At 37.3% G+C, this 27,892-nt stretch overlaps 1 protein-coding gene across 6 annotated transcripts in view; it reads left to right on the forward strand.

Annotated features, from left to right (window-relative positions):
- KIF16B (kinesin family member 16B) overlaps positions 1 to 27,892 on the forward strand; it is a 146,885-nt gene that overhangs the window by 19,671 nt on the left and 99,322 nt on the right. For 5 of the 6 annotated variants that reach the window (XR_012579414.1, XM_074536845.1, XM_074536846.1 and 2 more), the window contains 9 exons: positions 2,188 to 2,304; positions 7,615 to 7,712; positions 8,220 to 8,329; positions 8,948 to 9,090; positions 9,680 to 9,848; positions 9,969 to 10,100; positions 14,115 to 14,290; positions 16,098 to 16,163; positions 18,681 to 18,740. Coding sequence is in view for 5 of the 6 variants with exons in the window: in XM_074536845.1 (XP_074392946.1) it covers positions 2,188 to 2,304; positions 7,615 to 7,712; positions 8,220 to 8,329; positions 8,948 to 9,090; positions 9,680 to 9,848; positions 9,969 to 10,100; positions 14,115 to 14,290; positions 16,098 to 16,163; positions 18,681 to 18,740 (1,071 nt within the window). In the remaining variant the exon portion in view is untranslated. The remainder of the gene's footprint in view (positions 1 to 2,187; positions 2,305 to 7,614; positions 7,713 to 8,219; positions 8,330 to 8,947; positions 9,091 to 9,679; positions 9,849 to 9,968; positions 10,101 to 14,114; positions 14,291 to 16,097; positions 16,164 to 18,680; positions 18,741 to 27,892) is intronic. The other variant, XM_074536848.1, reaches the window with a different exon arrangement.

Raw genomic sequence — 27,892 nt, forward strand, 5'->3', positions numbered from 1 at the left:
AAGCTCTTATCAAGTTCCTGCAGAATTACAGTTTGCTGCACCAGTGGTATAGAAGGGCCTCTTTTTTGCATTCATCTTGCCACAGAATAAAATTGATCTTGATTGTTGGTGATGTGGTTGCCTAGAGCCCTTTGTTCATGATTTTTCCATTTGAAAGGCAGAAAAATAAGAAGTGGAAATCTAATACTGCATACCTTATTAATATGCCTTGTAGATGCAAAATACACTTTAGTATTCCAAAGTTAGAGTGGGGATGGCAATTTGCCATCAAGCTTCTTCATTTGTATTCCTGACTGAGAAAAAAAAATAGTTTTGATATTTACTGCCCTTTTGTGACAAACCAGTGTCCCATTGAAGCAGTCTTTGCTTCTAACCTGTGTTAAGCCTTTGTGTTCACACAAGGCTGACTGTACCTGTCCTGTGCACCACCTCAATTTTAACCTCAAATTACATGCAAGACATGCACACATTTTTAAAAAGGAAAATGCCATCAAAAGAGTAGTGCATAAAGACTTGGACACAGAGAAAAATAGGGGAAAGAATAAAGCAGCTTTGGCTGATCTTTATGTTCTTTGAGAGATATAAGTGGTTACAGCACTGTAACTCCTTTGCTGGAGGGAAGGTCAAGTGAAGTATTCCAAAGGCACATTTGAAGATTAGTGATTAAAGAAATTACCCAGCACTCCTTCTAGGGAGAAGCAGTGAGATTATACTGTGCTTGTGCCATTCACTATTAAAAATGGCTTGTATGCCTTGGAGAATATAAACCACATACAGTGCAGACAAGTAGCTAAACTATGTGAAGCATCAATGAGTTTTTTGAAAATCATGTCTAGATGGTGAGACAGATTAATATTTTAATTGGGAGAAATGCTGCACCAAGTGTTACTCCTTGCCCAGTGAGGGGTTGTCACATTCACATTTTCTGAAAAATCCCTTTGCCCAGGATTTTTCTTGTGGGAAGCTGAGAAGCCTCAGATAAAAAGGAAAACAATTCTCATCTCATTTGCTTGTCCTGTGTTGTGTTCACATGTGGAATGTGCTTGGAGATTGTTTCATTAGATTCTGCTGTGGGTTGTTTTGACTCTTTGGCCAGTTGGAGCCAAGCTGGGTCAGGACTCTGGAAAGAGTCGCAAGTTTTCATTATTATCTTTTTAGCCTTCTGTAAGTATCCTTTCTGTATTCTTTAGTGTAGTTTAGTATAGTATTCTTTAATACAATGTAGTATCATAAAGTAATAAATGAGTCTTCTGAGAACATAAAGTCAGATTAATTCCTTCCTTCCTATGTCTAGGGGCAACCCAAATACAATAAGGGATGTGGATTGAAATGAGGGGATGATGATGAAAGGTCAGGAAAATCTGTGAGGTATGTTGGAAGGAGCCAGTATTGCAGGGGAAAGTGGTGAAGGAATCTGGTGAGAGCTGAATTTATGAGCTGAGAACAGAGGCCCATATTATGTGATGTGGAGGAAGGATCATTACGAGTTATTACATGTTGAGGGTAAAAGAGAAAGGGTTAAATCATGAAAAAAGTCACTTACCACATTAAAAACAAATTTCCATGTTTGCCAGCCTAGAAAGCATTGCTATGTGATAGCCACTTACGAGGAAAATACAGAGAAGATTATGGGTCATGTTCTTACACTTGATTAAAGCAAAAATCCCAAAACCAACCAACAAAACCCTCTGAAAAGACAAAGGAAGAAACTTACAAAATCATGGAAATATTGACAGAATCATGGAAATGTTTCCTTTTGAGCAGGGACTGGATATTTGCAGAATGTGGAGAGTTGGTGAAGATACAAAAGATAATAACATAAAATACAAATAATATGAGATACAAATAATACACATAATAATATCAGATACAAAAAGATAATAACAAGAATGAAAAGTGAATGGAGTAGCTGAGATTGCTGAAAGACATTAGGGCTTTAGAAAGGAAGGTAGTAATTTGACATGTCAAGTGTTCTGTTACAGAGAAAAATAAAAACCAAACCACTGAAGTGCTGTAAATGAAATATGGTGAATGAATATGAAACAAGTAGTATTTTACTTGAAATATTAATTTCCTCTCCTATAGTAAATATGTATTTTGTGGTATTCAATATTTGCATGCTGGGCTGATGGCAATCTTCTTTCCCAAGCTTCTGTTGGCTTAAACATTTTTTAATTTTATTTTTAGGTTTTCAAAAATCTTGGTACAGAGGTGCTTAAATCTGCTTTTGAAGGTTATAATGCCTCTGTGTTTGCATATGGACAGACGGGTTCTGGCAAGTCCTACACCATGATGGGAAATGCGGTACGTTGTGTTGTCACTGAACCCTAAAATGCCACCTTGGAAGGGCCCTCCACGATCATTTAGTCCAACTTTTCCTGGCAAAACCTTGTCAAGACAAGATGGCCCAGCTTCCTGTTCAGATGAGTCTTTAAAGTGTTGATGTTTGGGAATTCACCACTCCCCTGGGCGCATAATTCCAATTGCTGATTGTTCTCATGGAAAACGATCCTCTTGTATGCAGTCCCGTTCTCTGCAGGAGTATTTTGTGTCTATTAGCAGTGTCTTTTGCATGTGACTCCTTGTAAACAGGAGTCTCCATCTTCTCTGTAGGCACTTGTTAAATACTGGAACATGGTTATAAAGTCTCCTCTAAGCCTTTTATTCTCAAGGCTGAACAAATCCAACTCTCTGCCTTTCTTCACATGGCAACTTCCCAGTCCTTTGGTCATCCTTTCCAACCTGTCCACATATTTTTTTATGGCAGAGACCAAAACTGAATGCAGTATTCTAGGTATGACCTGACAAGTGCTGAGTAAAGTGGAATAATGACTTTTTCATCTGTGCCCTGGTTGTTGTGATGTAGTCCAGCATCCTGTTGCTTTCTTTGCCACACTCTTTGCTCTTATGCTTGCTGTCCACAGGACCCCAAGTCCCTTCCCACAGAGCTGCTCTCCAGCCAGATAGATCCCAGCCTTGCTGTGCTCCTGGATTATGTTCTTTCATGTGCAAGAACTTATATTTATTGAACTTCATGAGGTTCTTGTTAACCCACTATTCCAGTTTATCCAGGTCTTCCTTCAGGGTGCCTGTCCCTTCTGAAGCTTTGACTTCCCCACTCGGTTTGGTGTCTTCATCAGACTTGGCTGTGCTACTCTTGGTGCCATTGTCCAGGTCACTTATGAAGAATTAGACAGCTTTGGGCCCAGTATTGATTCCTGGAGACCCCACTTGTGACAAGTTTCCAGTTTTACAAGGAGCTGTTTGCCACCACCCTCTGACTGCAGCCTCCATAACATGTTAGCTTCTTCAGCAGCAGGCTGTGGGAAACCATGTTGAAAGCCTTGGAGAAGTCCAGGTAGACAATGTCCACTTCTTGTGCCACGTTGAGTGAGCAGGTGTATGTTTTTGTTGGAAGGGATTAAAATTACACTGTTTTTAATGGAATTTTTAATACTGCTTCTGTCTGTATGCTACGAACTCTTCCATATAGCACACCTTCTAAACTTCTAAGTAATTTTTGTTCAGTAACAAAATCAAACATTTCTAATGTTACTGCTGATTTTTTATGCCCAGCTTGAGACAAAAAAAAGGAGATACTGATTTTGAGAAAATTAATGATCAGCTTTTTCTGAAGGTATGTCTTTTTAAACCTCTTTTGAAGACTGAGAAGACTAAAACAGGTCCTTAGAGAAGGCTGTCAGGTGAGAAGCAGAAATTGGGCATGGCAGTGGTTCATCAAACCCTTATGAGATTATACAGGCAATGAAATTTTAAGGATTTTGTCCTACTGAGCCCTGCAGGAAGAGGAATGTGTGATAGGAGGTATTTGGCACTTTGTGAATGAAGGATGAGAGTGGTTTCTCTCAGTTGCCTCTGTGACTGTCCAAGGACAGAAAGGACCCACTGAACTTTTGGGGGTGGAGCAGTTTAGAAACACTGACTGATGGAGCCTGTTTGCCAGGCAGCCTCTGCAGGTTTCATTCTTTAATCCTTGGGAAAAGAAATGTATTGTGTCTTCTGCCAGTAGAAATGAAAAGGAGAATTTAACACTTATCCTTCTTTGGATAGATCACTCTTCTGAAATGTAGTAAGATTGGGGTCTTTGCACCTGCTCTAGCTTAGGAGAGTAAATTAGCTATAAATCTTTTTCTTTCAGTTGTCACAAAATAAGTAGCTTTATATTTACCTCAATATCATAAGCAGAATAGACTTTTGTAACCAGAAAAGATCTCACAACCTAGGTGTGGATTTCTATTTCAGAAATTTATAAAAGTGACATTTTTATGAGACTGCCTCACTATATATAATGACTGTAATTATCAAAACAGTTTGCAAATGAATAGATGCTGGAGTTTGTTTGACACTATTCAGCAATAAAGGTCTAATCTTCTTGGCATGATACATAAATACTTTAATCTGGCTTTGTATAGAGTGCATTTAAAGTATACTCAGCTGGCAAGTTAAATGCTTCAAAATTGATGGCCCTGTCAGAGAGACTACAGTGCTATAAGAAAACTTGAATTGGAAATAAGTATTCTTTCTTCCCTACTTCAATTTAAAAAGCCTGGGTTCTGTTCTCATTTTGTTTTCAATATTTGCTTTTCTTGGCTTTGGAAGGCTTCTTCTGCAATTCTATATACAGCAATCATTTCAGGAAATATGTGGGGCTGTTAGAATGTTGAGCAGAGATACTGAAATGAGCAGAGATCTATAAAGTATCAGGGAATTCAAACTTGGATATGCAGAGAAGGCCAAGACTATGGGGGATTAAAAGTCTTTTAAGACATGAAAGGCTGCTACAGAAAGGAAGAGGATAATTTGCTCCTTATGGTCAAGGTAGATGGGCAAAACTCAGTAGATTTAAATTGCAATAAGGATTTTTCTGGTTAGATAGCACAGAAGAAGAACAGGCTTTTAATGAGAAAATTCAGCTTTTGAGTGAACTACCTATTTTGGTTCTTCTGGTTTTCATGTCTGTAAACTCTGTAGGCCAGGAAAAAAATAGTCAAAGCTGTAGTTGATCTTGCCCTTCAGGTCTAGGGGTTGAAAAGGTGCAAGTGTTTAAATATAGTTTCCAATAAAGAGTGTACATTCTTTAAGATGTACATTTTACTAGCATAATACCCTGGGAACTGTGTGTGCTTCCTTTTTCAACATTCTATTCCTAAGGTTGAAATTACTCATTTAGAGCTCATACTTCCTATTTTAAGCCTCTTTTTGTGGTTGCTGGATTATGTCAGACACTAATGATTTGCCTAAAACTTTGTGATAGATCTTCCATGCTTTTTTCCCCTAAGCTTTAATTAAAACTATTCAGGTGTTTCCAAGCATGAGATGAAAGAAAAGTATATTCCCCTCTTCTGTTGTGTAAAAAAATTAAAATAAAGTGTGTGTGGGAATTTCCAACTCTGACCCACGAAATTTTACCTGGAAATAGAGATTGGTAATTGACAGATATTGGGAAAGGCTGCTCCTCTGTTGCCAGAGAGGCAAGTGTCTCAAAAAAAGCCTGATTAATCTGCAAGTTTTTCCCTTATTCTGGGATTTATTTTGGTTTTTAGGTGCAGTCATGTTAAGAACTAGGAAAGATAGGAGCAGAGAATAGATTAGTATTTCAAAGAATGAAGCTTGGTTTGAGAAGGATAGAGAGACTCTGATTAAGAGGAGCAAGAAGTTGGGAAACGGCAAAATGGAGGGATAAAGTATAATTAAGAAACTGTAAGTGACTGGGTAATGAATTGGGAATTTTATCTGGGCAAAGGAATGAGGAAGAAGAGTTCAGAGGTGGTACCTGGAACAAGATTGCTGTGACAGAGAATGCAGAGAGAAACTGAAGAATGAGGGCAGAGAGACCAGCATAGGAGCGAACTCCAGTGAGCTTGGGCAGAAAGGGTTGGATTTTTGTAGGAGTCCAAGTGGAAGAGAAATCTTTGCTCATGGAGCACTGGCACTGACAGAGTTTGGTGCAGGGGGAGTCCAGTGGCTTTGTGTTTTCCTGTTGGCAGTTATCTGTAGAATCCCACCAGGGAGTGCTTAGTCTGTGTTCCCATTGAATGTGTGGTCTGGCTTCTCCTGATTTGCATCCTGCTTAATTACAAGGCCCCTGACTATAAACACAGGAGCATTTCTTCTTGCACTGGTAAATAGTTAGTCCATCACATTGAATCTCTTACATGCTTTTAGACTGGAGGGAAATTATAGCTGACAGACTGTTTTGTGAGTTGCTCCTGAACCTGGCCCTCTTACCCCAAAGCTCATCTGTATGTTTACATCCTGTCCTGTTATTCCAGGGAGCCATGGCTCTGGGGAAGGTTAACTGCCATCTCCTGGAGTGTGGGGAGATGTCCTCAGCAGGAGTTGGTGACCTCCCTAATCCTACTTGGTGGGAACGGGGCAGCTGGGAGTGAGCACTCCTGTGTCAGATGAGACCAGACCTGTGCTACCATGATATTTTCTGAAAAATCCTCTTTGCTCAGGATTTTCTCTTGGGAAGCTGAGTAGCTTCAAAGAGGAATGAAAACAATAATTATTTGATTGCTGCTCCTGTGTTTGCTGCTTTGGAATTGGACATTGTTTACCAAGAGGTGAATATTTGATTGGTTCCATGTGAATTGTTTTTAATTAATGACCAATCAAAGCCAGCTGTGACTCTCTGAGGAGTCATGGGTTTTTATTATTCATTCTTTTCTAGCCTTCTGATGAATCCTTTCTCTTTCTTTAGTATAGTTTCACGATAGCACTCTTTTAATATAATATAAAATAATAGATCAGCCTTCTGAGAACATGAAGTCAAATTCTCATCTCTCACCTTGTCCTGGGGACCTCACAAACACCACAGACCTGTGTGGCATTCTCCTGCTCCTCTGCTGTGGGAAAATCCCTCACTACAGCTCACTGCTTGGCTGGAGAGAGCTCTTCCAGGACCAGCAAGGAAAGCTGCATGCTAAGTTTCTGGGTATCTCAGTGGGATAGGTCCTTTTCAGTTTGCTTTATTAAACCAACCAAGCATTTCATGCATAAAAACTCTTTATCTGCAGAGACAAACATTCAGTAGTTAATATCAAGTGAAATTTGGCTGGATTGTGGGATATGGTGAATCAAGATTTAATTTTGTCATTGTGTACTAATTTATTCAGAGGACCTGTTGGCACTTTTCAACACAGGAAGGACTGTGACCTGGGAGTTGAGGGTTTGAATGAAAATGTCCCATGGCTGTTTGTCTGTGGCTCTTGTCCTGTTCTCTGCAGTTGTTGCCAAGTGCACAGTGAGATTGAATCAGTTAAAGATACTGGTGAGATAAAGCAGTTCATGACTTACTCTGGGGAGCCAGTCTCTGCCTTAAGCAGTTGGGATTATTCAAACTGAATGAGAGGGACCAAATGTATTCCAGTAGCAAAGAGATGAAGCTGGTTGTACATTCTACACACAAAAGGGTTAAAGTAGCAAGGTGACTGCAGTTAAATAAAAGGCAAGAGAGTGTTTGCTGGGAAGTTTTGATTTTTTCCCCTTTCTGGAGTCTTAAACTCTCCACTAGTCATCTAGGGTTGTGTTTTTCAAAATATATTGTGCATGCATATATAGGCTTGGAATTAAGAGTTGTTGTTGTTGCAGGGGGATGCAGGTTTGATACCTCGAATTTGTGAAGGATTATTCAGCAAAATAAGTGAAAAAACCAAGCGGAATGAGGCATCCTTTCGAACAGAAGTCAGGTAGGTCATGGCATGTTAAGGGTTTGCAGGTTAACAAACTTATTTCAGTTACAAACACTCTGTTTTACTTTATCACTGGGAAGAGTACATATTTTTCAAAAATAATTTTTTATGCTTGGCCTCACTCCTGTAATTGATTTTTGTTGGCACTTGCAGTCGAATTGTGCAGTACTTGTACCTTCCAGCCAAGAGCTGAGCATATTGTGTCATTTATATGATAGTGCAAATGCCTTTGCTGCTGGACAGCATCTTCCTTTTTTTTTAACCTTTATTTCAGACTGACATTAGGAGATCTTGATCTTGCTCATGTCTGCTTTCTTTCTACTTCCTTCTTGCCTTTTGGGCTTTTCCTTTACGATACAATACCTTGTAGTCATTATTATCTTAAGCCAGCTTTGGGTCTGTGTTCTTTCTCCAAATATTTTCTTTCATACTTGTGTTAGTGTGGCTTTCCTTCTATAAAAGGCTCTTGAATCAGTCGGTGGCTTTCTGTTCTTTTTCTTTCAGTTATTTGGAGATTTATAATGAACGTGTGAGAGATCTTCTCCGACGGAAGTCATCAAAAACGAATAATTTACGAATACGGGAACATCCAAAAGAAGGGCCATATGTTGAGGGTAAAAACACTTCAATTGTCTTACACTGCATATTTTATAACCTTTATGTGTTCTAAAATGTAGTGTCTAATTGTATAAGGCACTTTATCTTTTCAAATATAAATTACGATGGATGCAATGTCTTACTTTGGTAAAAAGCATGGAAGGAATAGCTTCTAATTTGGCATCTCTACTTGCTTTCCCAGTCCAAAAATTATTACAGAGTTTTTTATCAGTAAATTTATACCACATTTTTAAGTAATGTTAAGACACTCAATTGCTTTTAATAGTTTGTTGACAATAATTTATAAATCTCAGATATTTAGATGAAATGAAAACCTATTAGGATCTAATTGTCCTAATCTGTTCTCTAATAGGGAAGGTTTATGTCTCTTGTGGGATTATGCTCATGTTATTCCACATAATAATAATAATAAAAATGTGTATTTTTTTTTACTGTAAATATGTAAGTTGTCCAGTGTTCATATGAAGTCTCATACCTTTCCTTAGGTGATGAACAAGTATAACAATAAACACTACTTGCAGAAATAGTTTGCAGTAATGAGGGTAATTTGAATCTTTTTGTAAAGAAAATTAAGGACATATATGAGCATATTGTAACACTCTGCTTTTCTTCAGACTTGTCTAAACATTTAGTCCAGAATTATACTGATGTTGAGGAACTGATGGATGCAGGAAATATAAATAGGACGACGGCTGCCACTGGAATGAATGATGTTAGTAGCAGGTCACATGCCATTTTCACAATCAACTTCACTCAGGTAACAAAACTAAACTCCTTCAAGAGTTTTTTAAACCCAAGGTGCAGTTATGTTTCACTGTTTCTCTGGGGCATAGTGATCTGTTTGCTTATATGTAGCAAACTCCTTTTCTAATGATTTCTAATGCTCTTTGTTGTTGTTTTTGGGGGCTTTTTAGAAAGCCCATGGATGACCTGCTAGATGAAGACAACCTGGAGGTGGGGGAGAAATTGAGTGTAAATTTGTGCATGCTCTAACTTCATGACAGCAATATATAAATATAATACAAACACTGTAAGCTTAATGAAATGAATGCAGCACATTGTCACTGCATCATGTAAATTACAACTCACAGTGTCATAGCTTGTCTGTAAATGGCTAAAAAGTTGCAAATGTTACAATTTAAAGAAATAATATGGGAGTTAGGCAACCATTCATTATCAAATGTCTTTCACTAGCATCTGTAATATACCTGTCTTCTCAAGATCTCCTATTGTAAACAAGTTAAATTCAGTCATGTCATGAAAAAGGCCACTAAATTTGATTTGGTAAAAGTGCAGTATTTATCGGCTTAACATACTTTTCCTTGCTTTATTTTTTCTTTTTTTAGGCTAAATTTGATTCTGAAATGCCTTGTGAAACTGTTAGCAAGATTCATTTGGTAGATCTTGCTGGAAGTGAGAGAGCAGATGCCACTGGTGCCACAGGGGTTAGATTAAAGGAAGGAGGAAATATTAACAAATCTCTAGTTACTCTGGGAAATGTAATTTCTGCCTTAGGTGAGTCTCTGGTTTTTGTCATTAAATACCTTTGTTTACTTAGGCAAATAAGGGCCTATCACATTTTTGAAAATGAATGAAAACATCTAATTTTAATTTTTTTCTGTCTTCTCATCACAGCTGATTTATCTCAGGATGCAACAAATCCTCTTTCAAAGAAGAAACAAGTATTTGTGCCTTACAGGGACTCAGTGTTGACTTGGCTATTAAAAGATAGCCTAGGAGGAAACTCCAAAACTATAATGATTGCCAGTAAGTGTTTTTAATTTACTCTTTTTGAATTCTGAATAGTTCATGCTTAATAGGAGTGGATATAAGTATTTAAATTCTAGATGTTTTGTTAAGGCACAACATGGTTTACTCATTTTAGTGATTTCTTTCTTTCTGAGCTTTCTAAAAACATTCTGGTTTTTACTTACACTCTGCACACATAACTAAAGCTTTGTGCATCTGGTCTGTATTGGTGTGTGAATCAGTTGCTATTCCAAGCTGGTTTTTTGTTGTTGCATTAGTAGCAACCTGGTCTGTTTTGACATCCTGTGGGAAAGATGGTCACTTTTACCTAACCTTCTAAAAGCACACAACATTTTAACTTCTTGTCTAAATTTAAGTATGACGAGTTGTCTTGAAAACTCTCATGATTTCCTTTTTTACCCATAGGAAGGTCTGCAAGGATCACTTAGTTTAAAACCGTGCCTATGCAGTGTGTATTGCAGGTTTGTCAACAAATTGGAATGGGAATTCCATTCATAAAAAAACAAAGTGAAGCCAGGATGATGTTTAAGGGGAGGTGAAGATTTTGGATGTTGGAAATCATGGAATGGTTTGGGTTGGAAGGGACCTTAAAGATTGTTTAGCTCCATCCCTCCTGCCATGGAAAGGGTCAGCTTTCACTAGAGCAGGGTGCTCAGAGCTCCATCCACCCTGGGTAGGGTCAGAGACACAGCCACCAAATCAAGGAACTGTATTTACTATAATGTAAAACTGTAAACAATCAGAAAAGGATAAGCTAAACAAAGCACAATATAATTAGCTAAGAATTACAAAAAGATAAGCTGAGAAGAGCACCTAATCATTACTGTGAAAGAAGGCCTATAGTGGTTAAGAAAGATAGATCACCAGGTTACCCTAATAAAGATGCATCATCCAAGTCTGAGAGACGTCAGCTGTGGGGGGAAGCTGTCACTGCAAAGGACTGGAGGGCCACACCTGGAAATTGGGAATTCCTGTGGAGAGTCCATCTCGGGCCATGAGGCTCCCCCACTTTGCTATGGCAGTGGCCCAGGTTTTACACTGTTAAACAAACAAGTGGATGTAATTTCTGACTTCATTCTCCTGTTGACTTTCTCCCAAAGCCTGATATGGGCTCAAGGAGGAACCAAGAGAGTTGTCTTTGGTTGTAATACCTCCCTAATTAGGCCAGATGTAGCCTTACCCAATTTCTACATATGTAAGGGTAAATAGATGTTTTGCCAATAAATGAACATATATTATAACAATACTCTGCTAATGACCAAATATATGTATGATATTTGGTTGTAAGGTTCATCTCTATGTCAGCTTTGGTTCAGGGCCTGTTGTTGAGGCCTTAGTGTTTCAGTACTTCCCTGTTTCAGTGTCTCACCAGCTTCTGCATTCTCAGAATCTCTGGCTGCTGAGAGTGACCCTGAGATGTGTTAGAAAGTCTCTTTTGCCAGCGCGGCACTTGAAGAGGGAATCAGAACTCTTCAGTTCTCAGTCTCAAGATTGTTTATTGTTTCTCATCTATAAAATTTTCTCTCCTGTCCAATTGAGATTCACTCAGCAGGACAGTCCAAGGCAATCTGCCCGCTCTCAGGGCAGTGTTATCTTTTTATACTAAAAACTACATGTAAACTATTTACAATTGCTATCCAATACCTATCACCTATGCTAGACAGTGAGCTTCTCCCTTAAACCAATCCAAAAGTGCCAACATCACAGCAGAAGATGGACACCAAGAAGAGGAAGGAGGAAAGGCTTCTTTTGCCCAGATTCCTCCATCTGAAACCCCCATTCTGAAAACCCCAAAAATCTATTTTTCACCCTGTAATAAATTCACTATCATTCTGCTTAAACTGTCATGGCTTGCAGATCTTCATTTAAGGTTGGTAGTTTGCTCCATGGGTCATAATCAAGCCCACAAGCATCTTGGGCTCTGTGCCAGGGTCTCTGAGCCCCCTGGCAGGGGTCTTGGCAGTCCAGGACAGCCAGAGGGATGTCCTGAGTTCTGACACTGGATAAAGAATTTTGTCCTAATATCTGATCTAAATCACTCTGTTTTTAGCTTAAAACCATTCACCAGCCCAGGATGTGGCAGGCTTTCTGGGCCTTGAGCACAGACTGCTGGTTCATGTTCACTGACCCAAAAGAACCCCATAGTTCTTTCCTGCAGGTGTGCTTGCAATGAGTTCTTATCCCCAGTCTGTGCTCTTATGTGGGACTGCCCTGACCCAGATGCAGCACCTTGCACCTGCACTTAGTGACTCTCAATAGGTCCCTTGGGCCCTCTTGTCAAGCTTGCCCAGGTACTGCTGCATGTGAGAAGAGCAGCTCTAAAATTTCTCTCACTCTTTCCTGCTCAAGTGAAATGTGCTATTAACTGGTGCACTCCCCTTTTGGGAATGTGGGAGAGCAGAATTGAAGGAATAAAATGTATCACATCAGGTTCTGGTTCTTCAGAACCAGTCAGATTCTCTGGATAGCAGTTCCTTTGTTGTAGGATTTTGGGGTTGTATTTGGAATCCATGCCATTTGTTTTCCTCAGGAGCAATCGTAGTAGTGCCAGCAGATGATTGTGGGCCAGACTCTGCTTTGGATTTCTGGCTCTTTAGGTAAAGCTGTGCTGGCAACTTTCTTCTTGAAGAAGTGAAAGTTCTTTCTTCTTGCAGTTCCATGTTTTTGGATTTTTTTTGACAGAGGGCTTGGGAAGAGAAGTTCTAGAAACACAGTGAGCTTTCAGTGCCTGTACTAATGATTACAGTACCCAGCTTCTTTCTGAGTTACTTCCTCATCTATTAGTGATGCTTCTGCAAGGCAGAGCCCTGATGGTTGATCTTTGCTTCAGCAGTAACTCCACTGGTAATGTGGTAGAATTCCCTAACAGCCCAGCAAGATGCCCACATACATTTGTTCTGCCTTTTCTATAAGTAAGCACAAAAAATGGCAGGAAGATCACTTTAAACTGTAGGAAAGGCTGTAGGAAAATGTGTCTGATTATGATTTGTCATATTTCTGTAGCATATTGTGACATCCTTCCAGAAGAATTTGTGAGTAGTGGAGAGGAAACAGTAGATAAAACAGGGAAGGGTGAATGTGAGCTGTGGGAATTATAGGTTGTTTCAAAGTGCATCTCCTGTAGCTCAGAGAGTCTCTACCACAAAAAAAAAAATAAAAAATTTGAGAGAATGAGAAAGGACAGATTATTTTAGTTGCTTAATTAGTTTTTCAGGTGTTCTTATTGTCTGATTCTTTGGATATCTTGTTCAGTTTGATCATTAAGATTTCTGGATTTTTTTTTCTGTGTTTCCACACATTTATTTGGATGCTTTAATTATCTTTTTAATTTGGAACATCATATGTATTGTTAGGAAAATTAAGGGAGGATAGCATTAGCACTTGCATTTAAATGACATTGTTTTTCCTGGTTAGGTTGCTTGAAAAATAATACTGATTTCTGTTGATGCATCAGATAGTTGACAGATCTGTGTGCTGCCAGATGCCTGCAGCTCAGGAGAACAGCTCGGTTTGTGAATTATAGAAGCTCTTCTCTTATTTTGGTTCTCCTGTCTGATTATTTTTTGTTTTAATGATGTTTAATTTCCCTACTGTGTTTTGCCTGGAAGGTCTTTTCTTTTCAATGATTACACTGATACTTAAAAAATACTCACTGGTTTCTCAACTGATCTTGTACAAAATTGCAAGAAGACCTGTGAAGTATTCATATAGGACATTTATGTTTACCAGGGAAATGTAAGTGTTAAAAAGATTGACAGCAAGATTTCTTTGCAACACTTGGTTGTTAGACCTGATTATCCTAAGACACTTATCTCATACAGTGTTTACTTATGCAAAGTTATAGTGACATGAAATTGGTGAAGAGTTGGAACAAATTGTATCCATACTGGTAAATGATAAATTTAATGTGTGTGAAGAGACAGAAATATATCTGACTTTTAAAATCTAAACTAACTTCAGTAAATGCAACATATGGTGCTAGATAAACTGCTTCTGATTTCATATCCTTAGCTATTTCACCTGCTGATGTCAATTATGGAGAAACTTTGAGTACACTTCGCTATGCAAATAGAGCCAAAAACATCATCAACAAGCCCACAATTAATGAGGATCCCAACGTCAAACTGATCCGTGAGCTGAGAGCTGAAATAGCCCGGCTGAAAGCACTGCTTGCTCAAGGGAATCAGGTTAGCTTGACTTGCAATTGATGTGTAATTTTCCTTGAGTTATAACATCTATTTCTAGAATGTAATTATCTTTCATTATATTGATTTGAGTAAACAAGCTCGATGAGGCTATGAATGAATATTGGTTTCCTGATGGATTCATTTTCCATATGGCCAGCAGATTGCAGCTTTTAACTTAAGGGGGGAAAAAATTGTCTTCCCAAAGCTTTTACCTTTCTCATAATATAATCTGAGCTGGATTGTAGTGTGCTGTGGAACAGGCAGTATAAAGAGACTGAGCAGGAACCTGTCTTCTAGGTCTGTCCTGAATGTCCTGATGTACTTTGTGTAGTATCTTAAAAGAAGGTTTAAAGGATTCAAGGTGCATAAATATGAAAATTTTTTGATTTAAACAATACATTTTATTTGTGTTTGGTTGTGCAGTACGTTAGAAGGCACATAAAATTCTAAACATGTAAAAAATATTTTCAGAAAGAAAACAAAAATGCTGTACTTCACTTTTACATGATTCTCTTTCTTGCTTGGTCAGTATGATCTGCTGGAAACAGTCAGTGCACAGGTTTAATTAAGTTTAGTTTTTCCTGTGTTCCCAGGGTGGTGAAACCAAAGTAACAGTAAAGAATATCCAGTTGGTTCAGGCCAGTTGTCTCTTCTGTACAGTGTCCTGCAGATCTGCTAGGTTTCATACTTGAATGAATATAGTTTGGAAGTATCTGAAATACTACTTCAGATTTGCTTCTAGAACAAGGTAATTCTGTTTTAGATGGTCTGTGCAATGTAAAATGTCAGTCCAGCATGGACCATTGTTAGTAGAAGAGAAGGACTTCAGGTGGATTTCATGCTATAAAAAATTTGCTGAAAAAGGGGATGGAAGCAGAAATGGCTGTTGTAGATGAATGGAGCAGAGAGCTCTGCTTTGTTACAAACAGTTAAACTCTTTATGGGATTGAATTACTTGTGATTTTTTTCATCTTCTTTAGGAGGGGAAAACTAATTCTTTTCAAAATATGATTTGATTTAGAATTAGCAAAGTAGATGTAACTTGGACCCCCTTGAAGTTTGAATGCTTTAACCTAGTTTCAAGCTGTAAAATAGTGGTTATTGCAAAATAAATCTTGTTCAGTGCTAGGATGTGGTAGATGGCTGTGTGGGAGACAGTAGAGAACTTAACTTTATTGAATTTGTGATGGTTGGTAAAACAGCAGGTGGTGTATTACATATGCAGAGTGGTATAAATCTCTGTATAATTTATTTCCTGTTTCCTTTGTATCACCAGAGCACTGTATTGCAAATGCTTCTGTAGATCTGAAGATACTGTTTACCAAAATGTGGTGCTGGATTCAGTGTAGAAGGTCACACACAATGAATACTGCCTGTGTTTTTGTTCTTTAGTAATTTTCCTCTTCTAAAGCCAGTTATGTTAAGATACAGTTATTAAAGATAAAGCAGTATACAAAAATATTAAAGCAAAATGGACAACTATTCATGCATAATAAAATTTCATGTTTTTTAAAATATAAAGAAAACTGTATTAGGAGTTACCTGTTATAAATCTGTCTGGTTTCTCGTTGTGTGGCCATGTGTATGAGTGAGTGAAAATAGTACTTTCAAGCAAATTTGAAATACCTGCTTTGACAGGATTTTGATTATTCTGTTTATAGTATTTCAAGGTAAAATGATAGATATTAAAGTTCAAGGAAGTTTATGCTAAGAACTCAGAAAAGTTGAACAATTCAATTTCATTTGGTTCCCCCAGAAATTGTGACTGTTTTCTTTTTGAATTGATGTTTACTCTTCATGGTTTTAGATTGCACTCTTGGATTCTCCAACAGCTTTAAGTATGGAAGAAAAGCTTCAACAGAATGAAGCAAGGGTGAGTTAAAATTTCATAAAGCAGTTTTTAGACATCAAAGAAAAGGAAAGGTAGGTGGTCTGAATGCAGGCGTACTCATAATTTTCAGGATTTTTTTTATGTGCAACTAAGCTTTTTCCAACCAGGAGCATTGCCTTGATTCTTTAAAAAAAAAAAAGTAGGTGTGTGAATTAATAATTTTGTTATCCTACTAATATAACATTGTAACTAAGAACAAAATACATCTTTTATGTTTATGTAGTAGTTCTCTTTATGAAAATGAAATGAAAAGACTTGTTCCCTGACCAGCCTAAGAAAGTATGTTTGTAAATAGCCTAGAGAGGGAAAAGTCACTAAATGACAATAATAGGTAGCAAGTAATCAGTACTGCATATTTTCTTACTGCAAGTAGCAGTAAGAAAATATTCAGTGTGTACAAAAAACAGCAGAAGATTATGAGGAGAATGGTCACCTCTTCTGTGCTTCAAAGTAATTTATAACTTGTGGTGTGGGGTAGGTTTTTAGAAAATTTCAGTATTTAAATTTGTTGTATACAAATCTATTAAGTGCCTAATTATCTATCTTTTTGGGGGAGGGTCTTAGGTCTAGGTGTACTTCACAGTGTTCCTCTCACCAGGTTTTTCAGTAGTCCACCCAAATGTAGAGACTGGAATAAATTTCCAGACAGTTTGGATAACTCACAGCATCCAGAACAATCTAGATATAATGGTACTATCATTGCTCTGACTAGCAGTCTTTCATTCTTTATTGTATCATTCTGTGTTAATTCTTTCCTGTGTATTAGCTTGCTTTGAAAGCTGTTGCAAATTGGTTCAGAAAAAAAGAGTAAAAGTCATACTTTGGAAGAGGCAAGAGGAAAATATTTGAAATTATTCAGCAACATGGCAGCAGATATTTATTCTGACTACTGCCAAAAAGATGCAAATCATATGTAGATATGAGGCCTTAAAAAAAATGGCTCCTTAGGTGGTTTAAATGGTCAGATTTACACTGGTACTGCTTCAGCCTTTAGGATTTGAAAATTTATGTCTTGCTTTGAGGATCCTGTTTTATTTATATCCTTAGTCTTTTTGAGTACAAACAAAATGCTTTTATCTAAGAGTAGCTCAGTAATGTAAATTGCTGACTCTAGGCTAATTAGAGTATGTTATTCATGTTCTGACAGTAACCATTGCTTATCGTGCTCAGAAGTGTTGGCCCTGCTGTTTGGGGTGTTTATCAAGTGTATTTTATTACCTTTGTCAGCCTTGTTAAAAGGTTATGTGATTACTATTCATGATAATTACAACAGGCATAATTACTGAAAATTCTTGGTAGATATTGCAGTAGTTGTAGCTTTTTTTATAATTGAATGAGTGCAATAATTAATTTGTTTATATAGATTTAAAGACTTTATCACCATATTTATATTCCCTGACAAGTATATAGTGACTTTCTTTAATGAGTTGATTTTTCTTATATAAGAATAATTTGGAGTAGTTTAATTTAAAAGATTTAATTAAAAATGAAGTGTTTCTGAGCAATACAAATTGTTCTGGTGTGGTGAATAGAGCTGCGATAGAATTCCTTCATGTTTGTCTTTCATCTTTTGAAATTTATTTTGTTTTAATGTTCCACTTAGAGCATTAAAATAAAAGGTGATAAGACTAAAGGAAGTGGCCTCAGGTTGCTTCAGGGGAGGTTTAGATTGAATATTAGGAAAAATTCCTTAATGGGAAGGTTGTTAAACATTGGAAAAGGCTGTCCAGGAAAATGATTGATTCGCCATCTCCAGATATATTTAAAATACCCATAAGTGTGGCACTTCAGAGGGATGTGTTCAGCAGTGGCCTGGCAGTGCTGGGTTAACAGCTGGACTTGATGATCTGAAGATGTTTTCCAACTTAAATGATTTTATACCCAGCACTCTCCCTGCCTGTAAAGCCTTTGCAAGCATCTGCTCTGTATCGCTGATCTCAAACTTGATTTTTCTTGTATCACTTTTTGGTTTCTTTAATTTTTTTCTTCAAGTCCACCGCTGTCTTTGATCTGACTTCCATATTGTGCTGATGACAATGAAGTGGGTGGTTTCTAAATTTTAGCAAATTGTGCTGTTTTGCTGCTGAAGCCTGCTGGTCTGGCTCTTCCTCTGCTTGCCATCCTCTAGAGGGGATTTTTGCCTTACCATGCCTGCCTGTGCCGTGGGAAAGGTGCTGTCCTGTTGTAGCGAAGGGATCACTCTGTGGCAGTAAACTTTGTAGGATTAAAGCACTTTATGAAACTGATGAAGGTAGATAATTATTTGAAGTAATTATCCCAGACTTTCTTTTCATCTTACAGTGTAAATAAGAATTTTAGGGTTTGAGGGAGAAGTATTGTAGATATGGCAAGTATTGCAGTAGCATCAGTGCTCTTCTAAATGCTTAAGTATTAAACTTTACAAAGAATTGCACAAATACTTAGTACTTCTTTGAGAATGCATTTTTCAAGAACTTTGGAAGAAATGTGATTTTCTTCAAAATTTGTTTTCTTTCATAGGTACAAGAACTGACCAAAGAGTGGACTAACAAGTGGAATGAAACTCAAGATATTCTGAAGGTAAGGCAAATAAATAAATTTTTCTCTTGGCATTTGACCTAGCCTTAGTATTTTCCTCAAAAAAAAAAAAGTTATTTTTCTAAGTCATGTTCTTTGGTTCAGCTCCTTGTGTTATTCACCATAGTGACCTCACAGCGCAAAACAGTTTCTCTCTAACAAATCTTTAAATTGCTGAATGGTTTTATTGAATTAAAAACGCAGAAACTCTGGGCCAGGGTCAAGTGGATCCCTCATATCCTTGGTATTTATGTGATATCAACAAGACCTGTGAATAATCACTTCTTATCTTACATGGGGTGTCTCAGTGGATGTAGTGCATTTTAGATATGGATTTTCCATTGTCCTGGTGAGATTTTATATTGGTGTTTGCTGCATGATTGAGGTGGCAGTCTGAGCTTATATTTTAACAGGATACTTGATGATTCCATGTGTTTGTACAAGGACATGTGTGCATGCACACATACACAGAGGAACAATTCCCACTATTTGTTTTTTAACATATTAACTAATATTTTTGTTGCCAAATGTTTTATTCTGTTAAATAAAAATTTTGAAAATTAGGCTTAATCTTTCAGGATTTGCTGAACACAACTTGTTGGTAATGCAATTCAAGCAAGCATTTAGAAGTAATTTTTTAATTCTCCATATCGCTGATCTCAAACTTGATTTTTCTTGTATCACTTGTTGATTTCTTAAATTTTTTTCTTCAAGTCTACCACTGTCTTTGATCTGACTTCCACCTGAGTTGAATGGCTCTGTGCTTAAAAATAAAAGTAAAGCACATATAGCAGAGAGAATAGAGCAGTTTTGGCTACATGTTTGTTATTTTGAAGCATCTATATATACATGAAACTTGGTTAATTCTCTCTTTATTCACATGTGGATGGGAAGTCCATTGTCACATGCTGCATTTGTGAATTTTGGTCAGTTATGGAAGTGAACTTTGTGTTGCATGTGGGAAGGTTTGGAAGCTCTATGTTGGAAATGCATTGATTCATGCACATAAATTACAGAATCAGAGGAGATGTTAACTGAACAATACATATAAACAAATGAAAGCTGCATTTTTTAAATATTTGAATCTAAAGGACTTAAACACAGAAGCTGTAATTTCTGATTTTCTAGTACTGAGCTTTTCCAGCATGATTCTTGCAGCTTCTGTATGAGCTGCACTCTCATAGGATGATATTTGAGTGTATGAATATACCTTATACTCCACTTTTGAGTTAAAGGCAGTTGATTAAACTTTCTTTGTCCCAAACACCCTGAAAATCTGCAACAGCCTTCTTAGTTGTACTGTTGTATTTTACACCATTTCACTGAAAGTATCCATATTTTTATTCACTTCTTGTTTAATGATTCATGAAATCACTGACAGCATATGAGTGGGAAAGGGCTTTTTGGAAGTTTGCCAGGCTGAGTTGCTGGAAAGCAGATTTTAAACTTCAGAGAGCAGTGGTGCTTTTTGTTATGGATTCTCTGTGAGTTCCCTGGGGTTTTGTTTTGTCATTTACGTCCCTCCCTTGCACACAGAGACAGTGCACGTTGTAATTTGTAAAACCAGATTGTCTTGGCACTCTGACAAGTGAGATTGTCTTTGTATGTCCACATCAGTGAAGTCACACCTCCCAGTTTCCCCATGCCATAATTCAGTAACTTTCAGGACATTCTTTATTAAGGTACTTAGAACTTCATGTTTGTATTATATTTAAAACCTTCTTTCCCTTGTCTCCCCCTGGCTTTGCTATCCTGAGATAGTTGGTGCCTTCCAACTCCTGACCTGCAACAGGCTTGAAGAATTAAAAACCATTTGCTTTTCAGTTTCTAACACTTTTTGCTCCAAATCTTATAGGCATATGCCTGTAAGATGCAAGTGCACTTGTTTGTAGCTGAATGGGATCCCTACTTTATTGTATGTAGTTATGCTTTTTTGTACTAAGTTCTAAATATTCAAGTTCACAAGTTCTGAATATTAAAGTTCACATGATTTTGAATTCTTCTCACAGGCTGATGGAGAAATCTATTCATGTTTAAATCCAAAATAACTGAAAGGATTTTGCATAAGCCTTGTAAAATACAAGTAAGACTCACAGGGCATGCTGGTGTCTTCCACTGGATCAACAGAAAATTGCTGGAAAAAGTTACCTGGCTTTCAGTGAATACAGTGCTTTCATCAGGCAAAGATGTCTGACAAACAAACAGTGTTTTGCAAGGAAGATGTTCCTTAATTTTTTTACCTTTGCCAGTTATTTAGAACCGTGTTCAAAATTAGATCAGTAGCATCTAAATGCTACCTTGAAAATAATTCATAGAGAATGGAAAATACTCTCCAGCTAGAAAGTACGAAGAAACAGAAAAATCCATGTGAAGGCAGGTTTTTGATAAAAAGTATTTGGCAGCTTAGAATTCAAATTTTCTACTCAGCACTGTACCATGTGTGCAACTGACATTGCATCCCAGCATTCTTCCTTATTTCTGTTGGTAGCTTTTGTCCCCTTTGACATTTGTGTGTAGTTAACCCGAAGTTGTGTTTTTCCATCTTCAGAATATTTTGAACTATCCTATGTGCAGATGTTGTCAGTTCTGGATTTGGGGTAGCGTGCAGTGGCTGAGTGCCACTGTGAGCTGTGAACATCTTGTGTAGTCTTTCATTGTGTTGATGATAGATTGGGCATATCTTGGGCTGGGGGTGTAGCACTGATAGTGTGCTCTTTCTTTTGTGCTTTTGGGAGAATCCTCTTGGAGGGTGACTGTGGGTGGTGGCTTCCTCTGGAGTCTGAATTTTTGTCAACTCACGCCTAAAGCCCAAATCTTCTCATTTTCTGTATTCAAGGCTTAGGAACCTGCATACATCAGGGTTTAATTTTGTGCTGACTCTATATGAAGGAGTCTTTATTGTGTGGCATGGCAGGTTCTTGGTGTTGATCTGCCTGAAGGTCCAAGCATTGATTATAGTAGTGATGTTTGTTTTCATCCTTGATCTTCTCACTGTAATACAAACTGACACTCGAACCTTGGTTAGTACTATACTCTGCCACCCATCCTTCTTTTTAATAGCAGCAAGGATATTTGGATGCTTTATAAATTTAATAAATATGTGGATGATGCTTCACCGTTGTGTAAAATAGTGCATCAGAGACCAAAGTGTTAGTGTTTGGTTTGAAGTCCACAGGCTTTGGGTTATTTCTTTAAATGTCACCAAAGGATTGCACAGATTTACAGAAGTGTTGCTTTGCATTGCTTCTGTCTTCAGATGTCTTGCAACCTCAGCACTTAACTGGAGCATTTAGCTTTCATCTCAAGCTCATTGGATCTTTGTGTGAATTTTTTTTTGCCTTCTTCTAATGTTCCTTCATGTACATTCCCAAAAAGAAGAGGAGGAGGGAAGAAATCCTGTTTGTTCTTTTCCTTAGTTTAGTCCTTTTTGTACTGTTCTGCTAAAGATCAATCATGGTATCTAAGATGTTAGGGTAACCTAGCCAACTTTTGATTTTTTTCTCTTAATTGGTAATTTAATGAATTGGTATGAAACTTCTTTTGATGTGGCTGCTTTATTTGACTGCATATGTTGTCATTCTCCTAGAGATTTTTTTTCTAGTGTCACCTTTTAGTTGTCATCCTTTGTGCATGTTTCAATTTCTTTTCTAACCTTTAGCAGCTTTTAGATTAATCTTTTTAAAATGTGCGCTCCTTTATAGAATTCTCTACTGATTTTTCTTCCCAACTTTTTTATATTTCTCTTCCTTTTTCTATTTGTGTAGAAATAGGTATGACTGAGCTGTTGCCTTTGTAATGTATGTCATTTGTAGCTAGTGTAAAGGTATTTAAATGCTCTTTTTAACTTATTTTTAGTTTGAAGTAGATTTAAAGTTCCCTTTTATTTGCTTATCCTGTTGTTTGATTCTAACCATGTCGTTAGCTTTGTGTGTTGATGTCAAAGGATGTAGAGGGATCTATCATCAGAGTCTATTAAAGGCCAAGGGTTTTTTTTGTGTGTGTGTGTCTCTAATCCCTGTGAAGAATAGTTTAACTAGTCTTTACTTCAGCTGGCTTTGTCCTGTTGATTTAGTGACACCACCTCACTTGCATCAATAATTCTGCTGCAGCACTTTACCACATGGTGTGGAAATATGTAATTGAACACTGTTTATTGATGATTTATTGATGATTCTTTTTGTTTTCTGTGCTGTTTGGTTGACTACTGCTTAATAGTGCATATTTATGTCTCAACAATGGTTGTTCTACATGAGGAAGAAAATTGTCCGTAAACTGCTTATCTTCAAGCATTAACATCTACTGGTTGTTTATATCATGCCTCTTTTTGGGGAAAATGAAATACCCTTGACTTGCCATGATGATTAAATAGAGATTAATACCAATTATTTTGGTGGACATACTCATCTAAGCAGGGGAACTTTCTTTCTTTTTGTTATTTTGAAGCATCTATACATACATGAAACTTTGTTAATTCTCTCTTTATTCACGTGTGGATTGGAAAGTCCATTGTCACATGCAGCATTTGTGAATTTTGGTCAGTTGTGGAAGTGAATGTTATGTGGGAAGGTTTTGAAAGCTCTGTGTTGGAAATGCACCAATTCATGCCCATAAATTATAGAATCAGTGGAGGCTTTAACTGAACAATACACATAAACAAGGGAAAGCTGCATTTATTAAATACTTGAATCTAAAGGACTTAGAAACTGTAATTTCTGATTTTCTAGCACTGAGCTTTTTCAGCATGATTTTTGCAGCTTCTGTATGAACTGCACTCTCATAGAATGATATTTGAGTATATGAATATACCTTATATTCATTCCACTTTTGGGTTAAGGGCAGTTGATTCAACTTTCTTTGTCCCAGATTCCTTAGGAACCTTGGCTGTATGCAGTAGAGACAGTAGGAGACCAAAACTCAGAGCAGCTGTGTTGCTCATTATGAGGTGTAGATTAGGGTGACACAAGCAAATATATTTTATTTTAACCATTTGCTTTCCATGGTGGCTTGCATACCATAGTGAACTCTGTCAACAGCAGTTTGTTGTGTTCTATATAAATGTTGCATTTCTCTACATTTATTTTCATAGCCAGATAATCTTTAAACCACATTTGGTGAGGTGTATTAAAACACTGTTGGCTCACTTCTTCTGCCTGAAACGCTGGGCATACATCACCATTTTGCTGTTTTATGCCTTGTTGTTACTCCCTATTAACTGTGACCCACTTGTCTGCTTTTCCTCTTCTCATTTGTGTTGTGCTCTACCCCATTGTGTTGCCCTTTGAGCATTTGTTTTCTCCATTCTTTCATATCATTGCTTTAACAAGCTCACTCCTCAGGTGAGAAGTGCTGTCAATTAGCACCTTCTGCTTTCACCTAAAATTCTCCTGTCTGCTTCCACTTTTGATGGGAGCAGGATAGAGGAGTTGTAGAAGGTCTTGGGCTTCTGAAGAACAAACTCCAGGACTTCTAAAAAGTAAATAGGCTTTAATCCTGCCCTTTAGAAAAGTGCATGTGAGTTTTAAAGACCTCTCCTCACATGCCTGTGGAGAACAGCTTCTAAGATTGGTTCTGTTTACAGGTCAAATGAAAAAATGATGTTATAGGCCTGGTGTGCATCTGTATATAAAAGTGTTTACATGATGCTGCATTTAAACCATTCGCAGCTTTGGCATGTGTGTTTATTTGTATGTTTGGCAGGAATTGTTTCTAAGGTTTTTTCTGTTTCAGTAAGTGAATAATTTTTGTGAACTTGTTGTTAGGCATATTGGTGTTGCATTTTGGTTATAATCTCTGTTGTTGGCAGTGTTTGAAGCATATTGGTCTACTTCTAAAGGGAGAATTACATCTGTACTTTGACTTGAACAAACCTTATTTGATATTTTATAACTTGTTTTATCATCTGTTTGTATTAGAAAACTCTTACTGCATGCTTCCAGTTTTTGTTTGCTTACTAAAAGCTGTGTCATCTGCTTGAATTTTTTAGAAAATTTTTAAAAATCTCTGCAAAATTAACACAGGATTGCACAACTAAGAAGCTGAAGCTGGCAGAAGCTGGCACAACTGAAGCTGGCAGAAAGAATTTAAGTCCGATGTTGCTGCTTTGTTTTCTGTTGGAAAAGTTCATAGAGTATCAACTCTGTTCTTAGGGATATTGACTTCCTCAACAATTGTCCTCCAGCAATTATGTAATATGTTCATTTATCAAACTGAATTTATATGGAAAAGAAAAATGCACATTCGCATTAAGTAGTCTCTTATATGTTTCATAGATTTGCCTTCAGCTGGCTTGTAAGTGCTGTGCAGAGGAAAAGATTTTATAAAAGTTTTAAGAGGGTTGATGTTAATTATTTTTGTTTATCTTGGTCAGTAATCACTCAATAAATGACAATAGCATCTTTTCTCTAAAGCCTGTTTAACTGTGGTTTTGATTTCTTGCACTAGATGTCACTGCAGATACAATAATCAAATTCTTCTGCATGCTTAATTTGGATTTAATTCAGGTATTTTAAGGGAAAATGATTTGCAATATCTTGAATTTCATTGCTGTTTGCATCCACTAAGATAAGTTTATGAGAATGCCAAAACAATACTTTAGGAGCAAGTCTTGAGAAACCTGAGTAACTGTTCTGACAAAAACACTTCTAAACAACAATCCACAGTTGTAATGCACTGCAAAGTGATTTTGTACATTTAGATTTATTGCACTTATTTTTCAGCGCATTTTTCAACCCTCTTTTTCAACTGACAGTATGTCTAGAGTGTTTTAGAAATTTAGCTAAAGCCTTTAAAACATATTTATTTTTTAAAATGTGTGTCCTTGGTATTTCAGAGATGTAAAAGATCAGTTTCTGAGAGAGGCAGATGTTTTATTTTCTCAGGTAATACAGGTGAGAAGGTAAACAGGTTTTTGGACATAAAGGTCTCCAGGCCACTTCTGCTAATTGCTTCACTGATTATTGCACTGGAAACACCAGTGGCAGTGATAGGCAGTTTCTATTTATAACTGCTTCTTTTAACATTTTTCTCTTGATTAATCACTTCTGTAGATTTGTAATTGAGTTTCAGTACATGAAAATTTAATAAGCTTGTTTGGTTTTTTTTCCTCTTTCTTAAAAAAGTTGTCTGATAACAAGGGAGTGTTTACTGTTCTCAGTCCTTTCACATTATTTACCCACAGCATGAGCAGTGATGAGTAATAGCAAGCTTAACTCTCAATTTTATTAGGATTTTTTTTATTACACCTGGCCTTGTGCATTATGTATTTATTTCCCAAGGGTAGCAGTTACCAGCAGGGGCTGTAGATAAAACATCATCTATTCTGGCCAGAAGATTTCTCCTTTGGAATTTGAGGTTGGACAGAGATTATCCAAATATGATTTGTTTTACCTTTTCATACTCTATGACTGAACAGATACCATTATTAAGTGATGATTATCGCTTTGCTTAAGTAAGTTTGTCTCAGCCTTGGCTTGATGCTGTCAGAGCATGAAAAAGGTACTGAACTGGGAGCTGGTGCTGCTTATCTATTGTAGCTCTCTTCCTAATAGAAGCAGAATTGAAAGGGCCCCAGCCACCTGAGGAATGCTGAGTGCAGCGGTCAAAAGTAGATTTCAAAAGGAATAATTGTCTGCTTTCAAGTCTTTGTGCCACCTGTGTTCATCTGATTAAGAAATCTCCTTTTTCTCTTGCAGATGCTATAGCTGCTCGTAGTCCCTTTGTGCTGGACTGAGCACTTTTAACTTTCAGTTTCTGCTAGAAAGTTGTGATCAAGAGATGCCTAATGCTACTGATTGGTTTTTGTTTCAATTTTAAACACTTTTTCCCACTTGTCACCAGCTGGGCCATAATAGAAGCACAACTGGGGGCTACAGTTTCTGAACTCACCAATCACTGATTAAGGCAACTTGAACAGTTTGGTTGATAAGGCTGAGCATTTCAAAAGAGCCCTCCAGTGTCTAGGAGTATCCATATTGCCAAATATTTCACTGCCCTCCTCCTCCTTCCAAGTGGGGCCCTGCATTTGCAGATTATTCAGGCCATGCTTGGCTTTAATGCATCACTAGAGCTTGTAGGTGGTTTTCAAATGAAAGGGAGCCAGAATGGGTTGCTTTTGAAATCCTTTCTACAGCTCAGATGCCACTTGTTCAACAGTTCCTCCTGGGTGTTTGTTCTGCTTTCCTATTAATTATCTTGTGCCAGGAAGGTGGTCTAAATTGAAATCAGTGGAAACTCCTGAAAGAAGAAGAAATATATCCTAAAAACTGTTTCTCCCAAAGGATCAGCGGAGAAGTATTAAGAGAGAGAAAAAATGTAAATTTCTCTTTGGATTTGGCTATGGGATGAGAGAGAAACATTCCAACATCAGCAGTTTAGATGAACCCCAAATTTAAATCTGCCTCACAAACAAGCTGTTTCTAATGACAGTGTGATGTGAAATGCCAGAACCATTTTATTCTGCTGGTGGTTTTAGCAGTATATTTAGGAGTTTGTCGCTGTGTGATTCTGATACCTTTGAGTGCATGGTGCTGTTGTGTATCTGACTTGGCACCTTAAATGGCAGCTGGGCTTTAGCCTTGATTCACAGAGTCTTAAACACAGGTGGCAGCACAGACTGTGGCTGTTGCAACAGGCAAGAATGTGCATCTAACTATGCATATTCCTCTGCAAAAGTCTCCACTGTTGTGTTGCTAGTTCTGAAATCTGTTTTTTCTCCTTGGTGGTTGTTGCTTGTTAGTGTGCATGGTCCTCCTTCCTCCTCCACTTCCATTCAATAGCATGGGTTACATGTGGATCCAGAGGAAGGAATTCACAGATTTAAAGCAAGCTGGTACTTTAGATTAATCTCTGCAGAAGTAGAGATGAATATCTAGGTAAACAGAATTCTAGATAAGTGAAACAATTCTCCCATTGCCCTAGAACATGTAAAAAATAGCAAAATAGCTTTTAAAATTAATAAATGTATTTGCTATGAGCCTAGGATTTTTTTACTCTGACTCATTTATCATCCAGCTTTAGCAACAAATGAGATAGGAGTCCTGCAGATAATAGTCCACTGCTTTCTCAATTCATTCCCAGAATAAAGTCTATGAAATAAATTATTTACAGTTCCTGTAGAAAATATGTTATCATGTAATTAAAGGCTGTTTTGTAATGCA

This window comes from Zonotrichia albicollis, chromosome 3 (assembly GCF_047830755.1).
Source record: "Zonotrichia albicollis isolate bZonAlb1 chromosome 3, bZonAlb1.hap1, whole genome shotgun sequence".
NCBI lineage: Eukaryota > Metazoa > Chordata > Aves > Passeriformes > Passerellidae > Zonotrichia > Zonotrichia albicollis.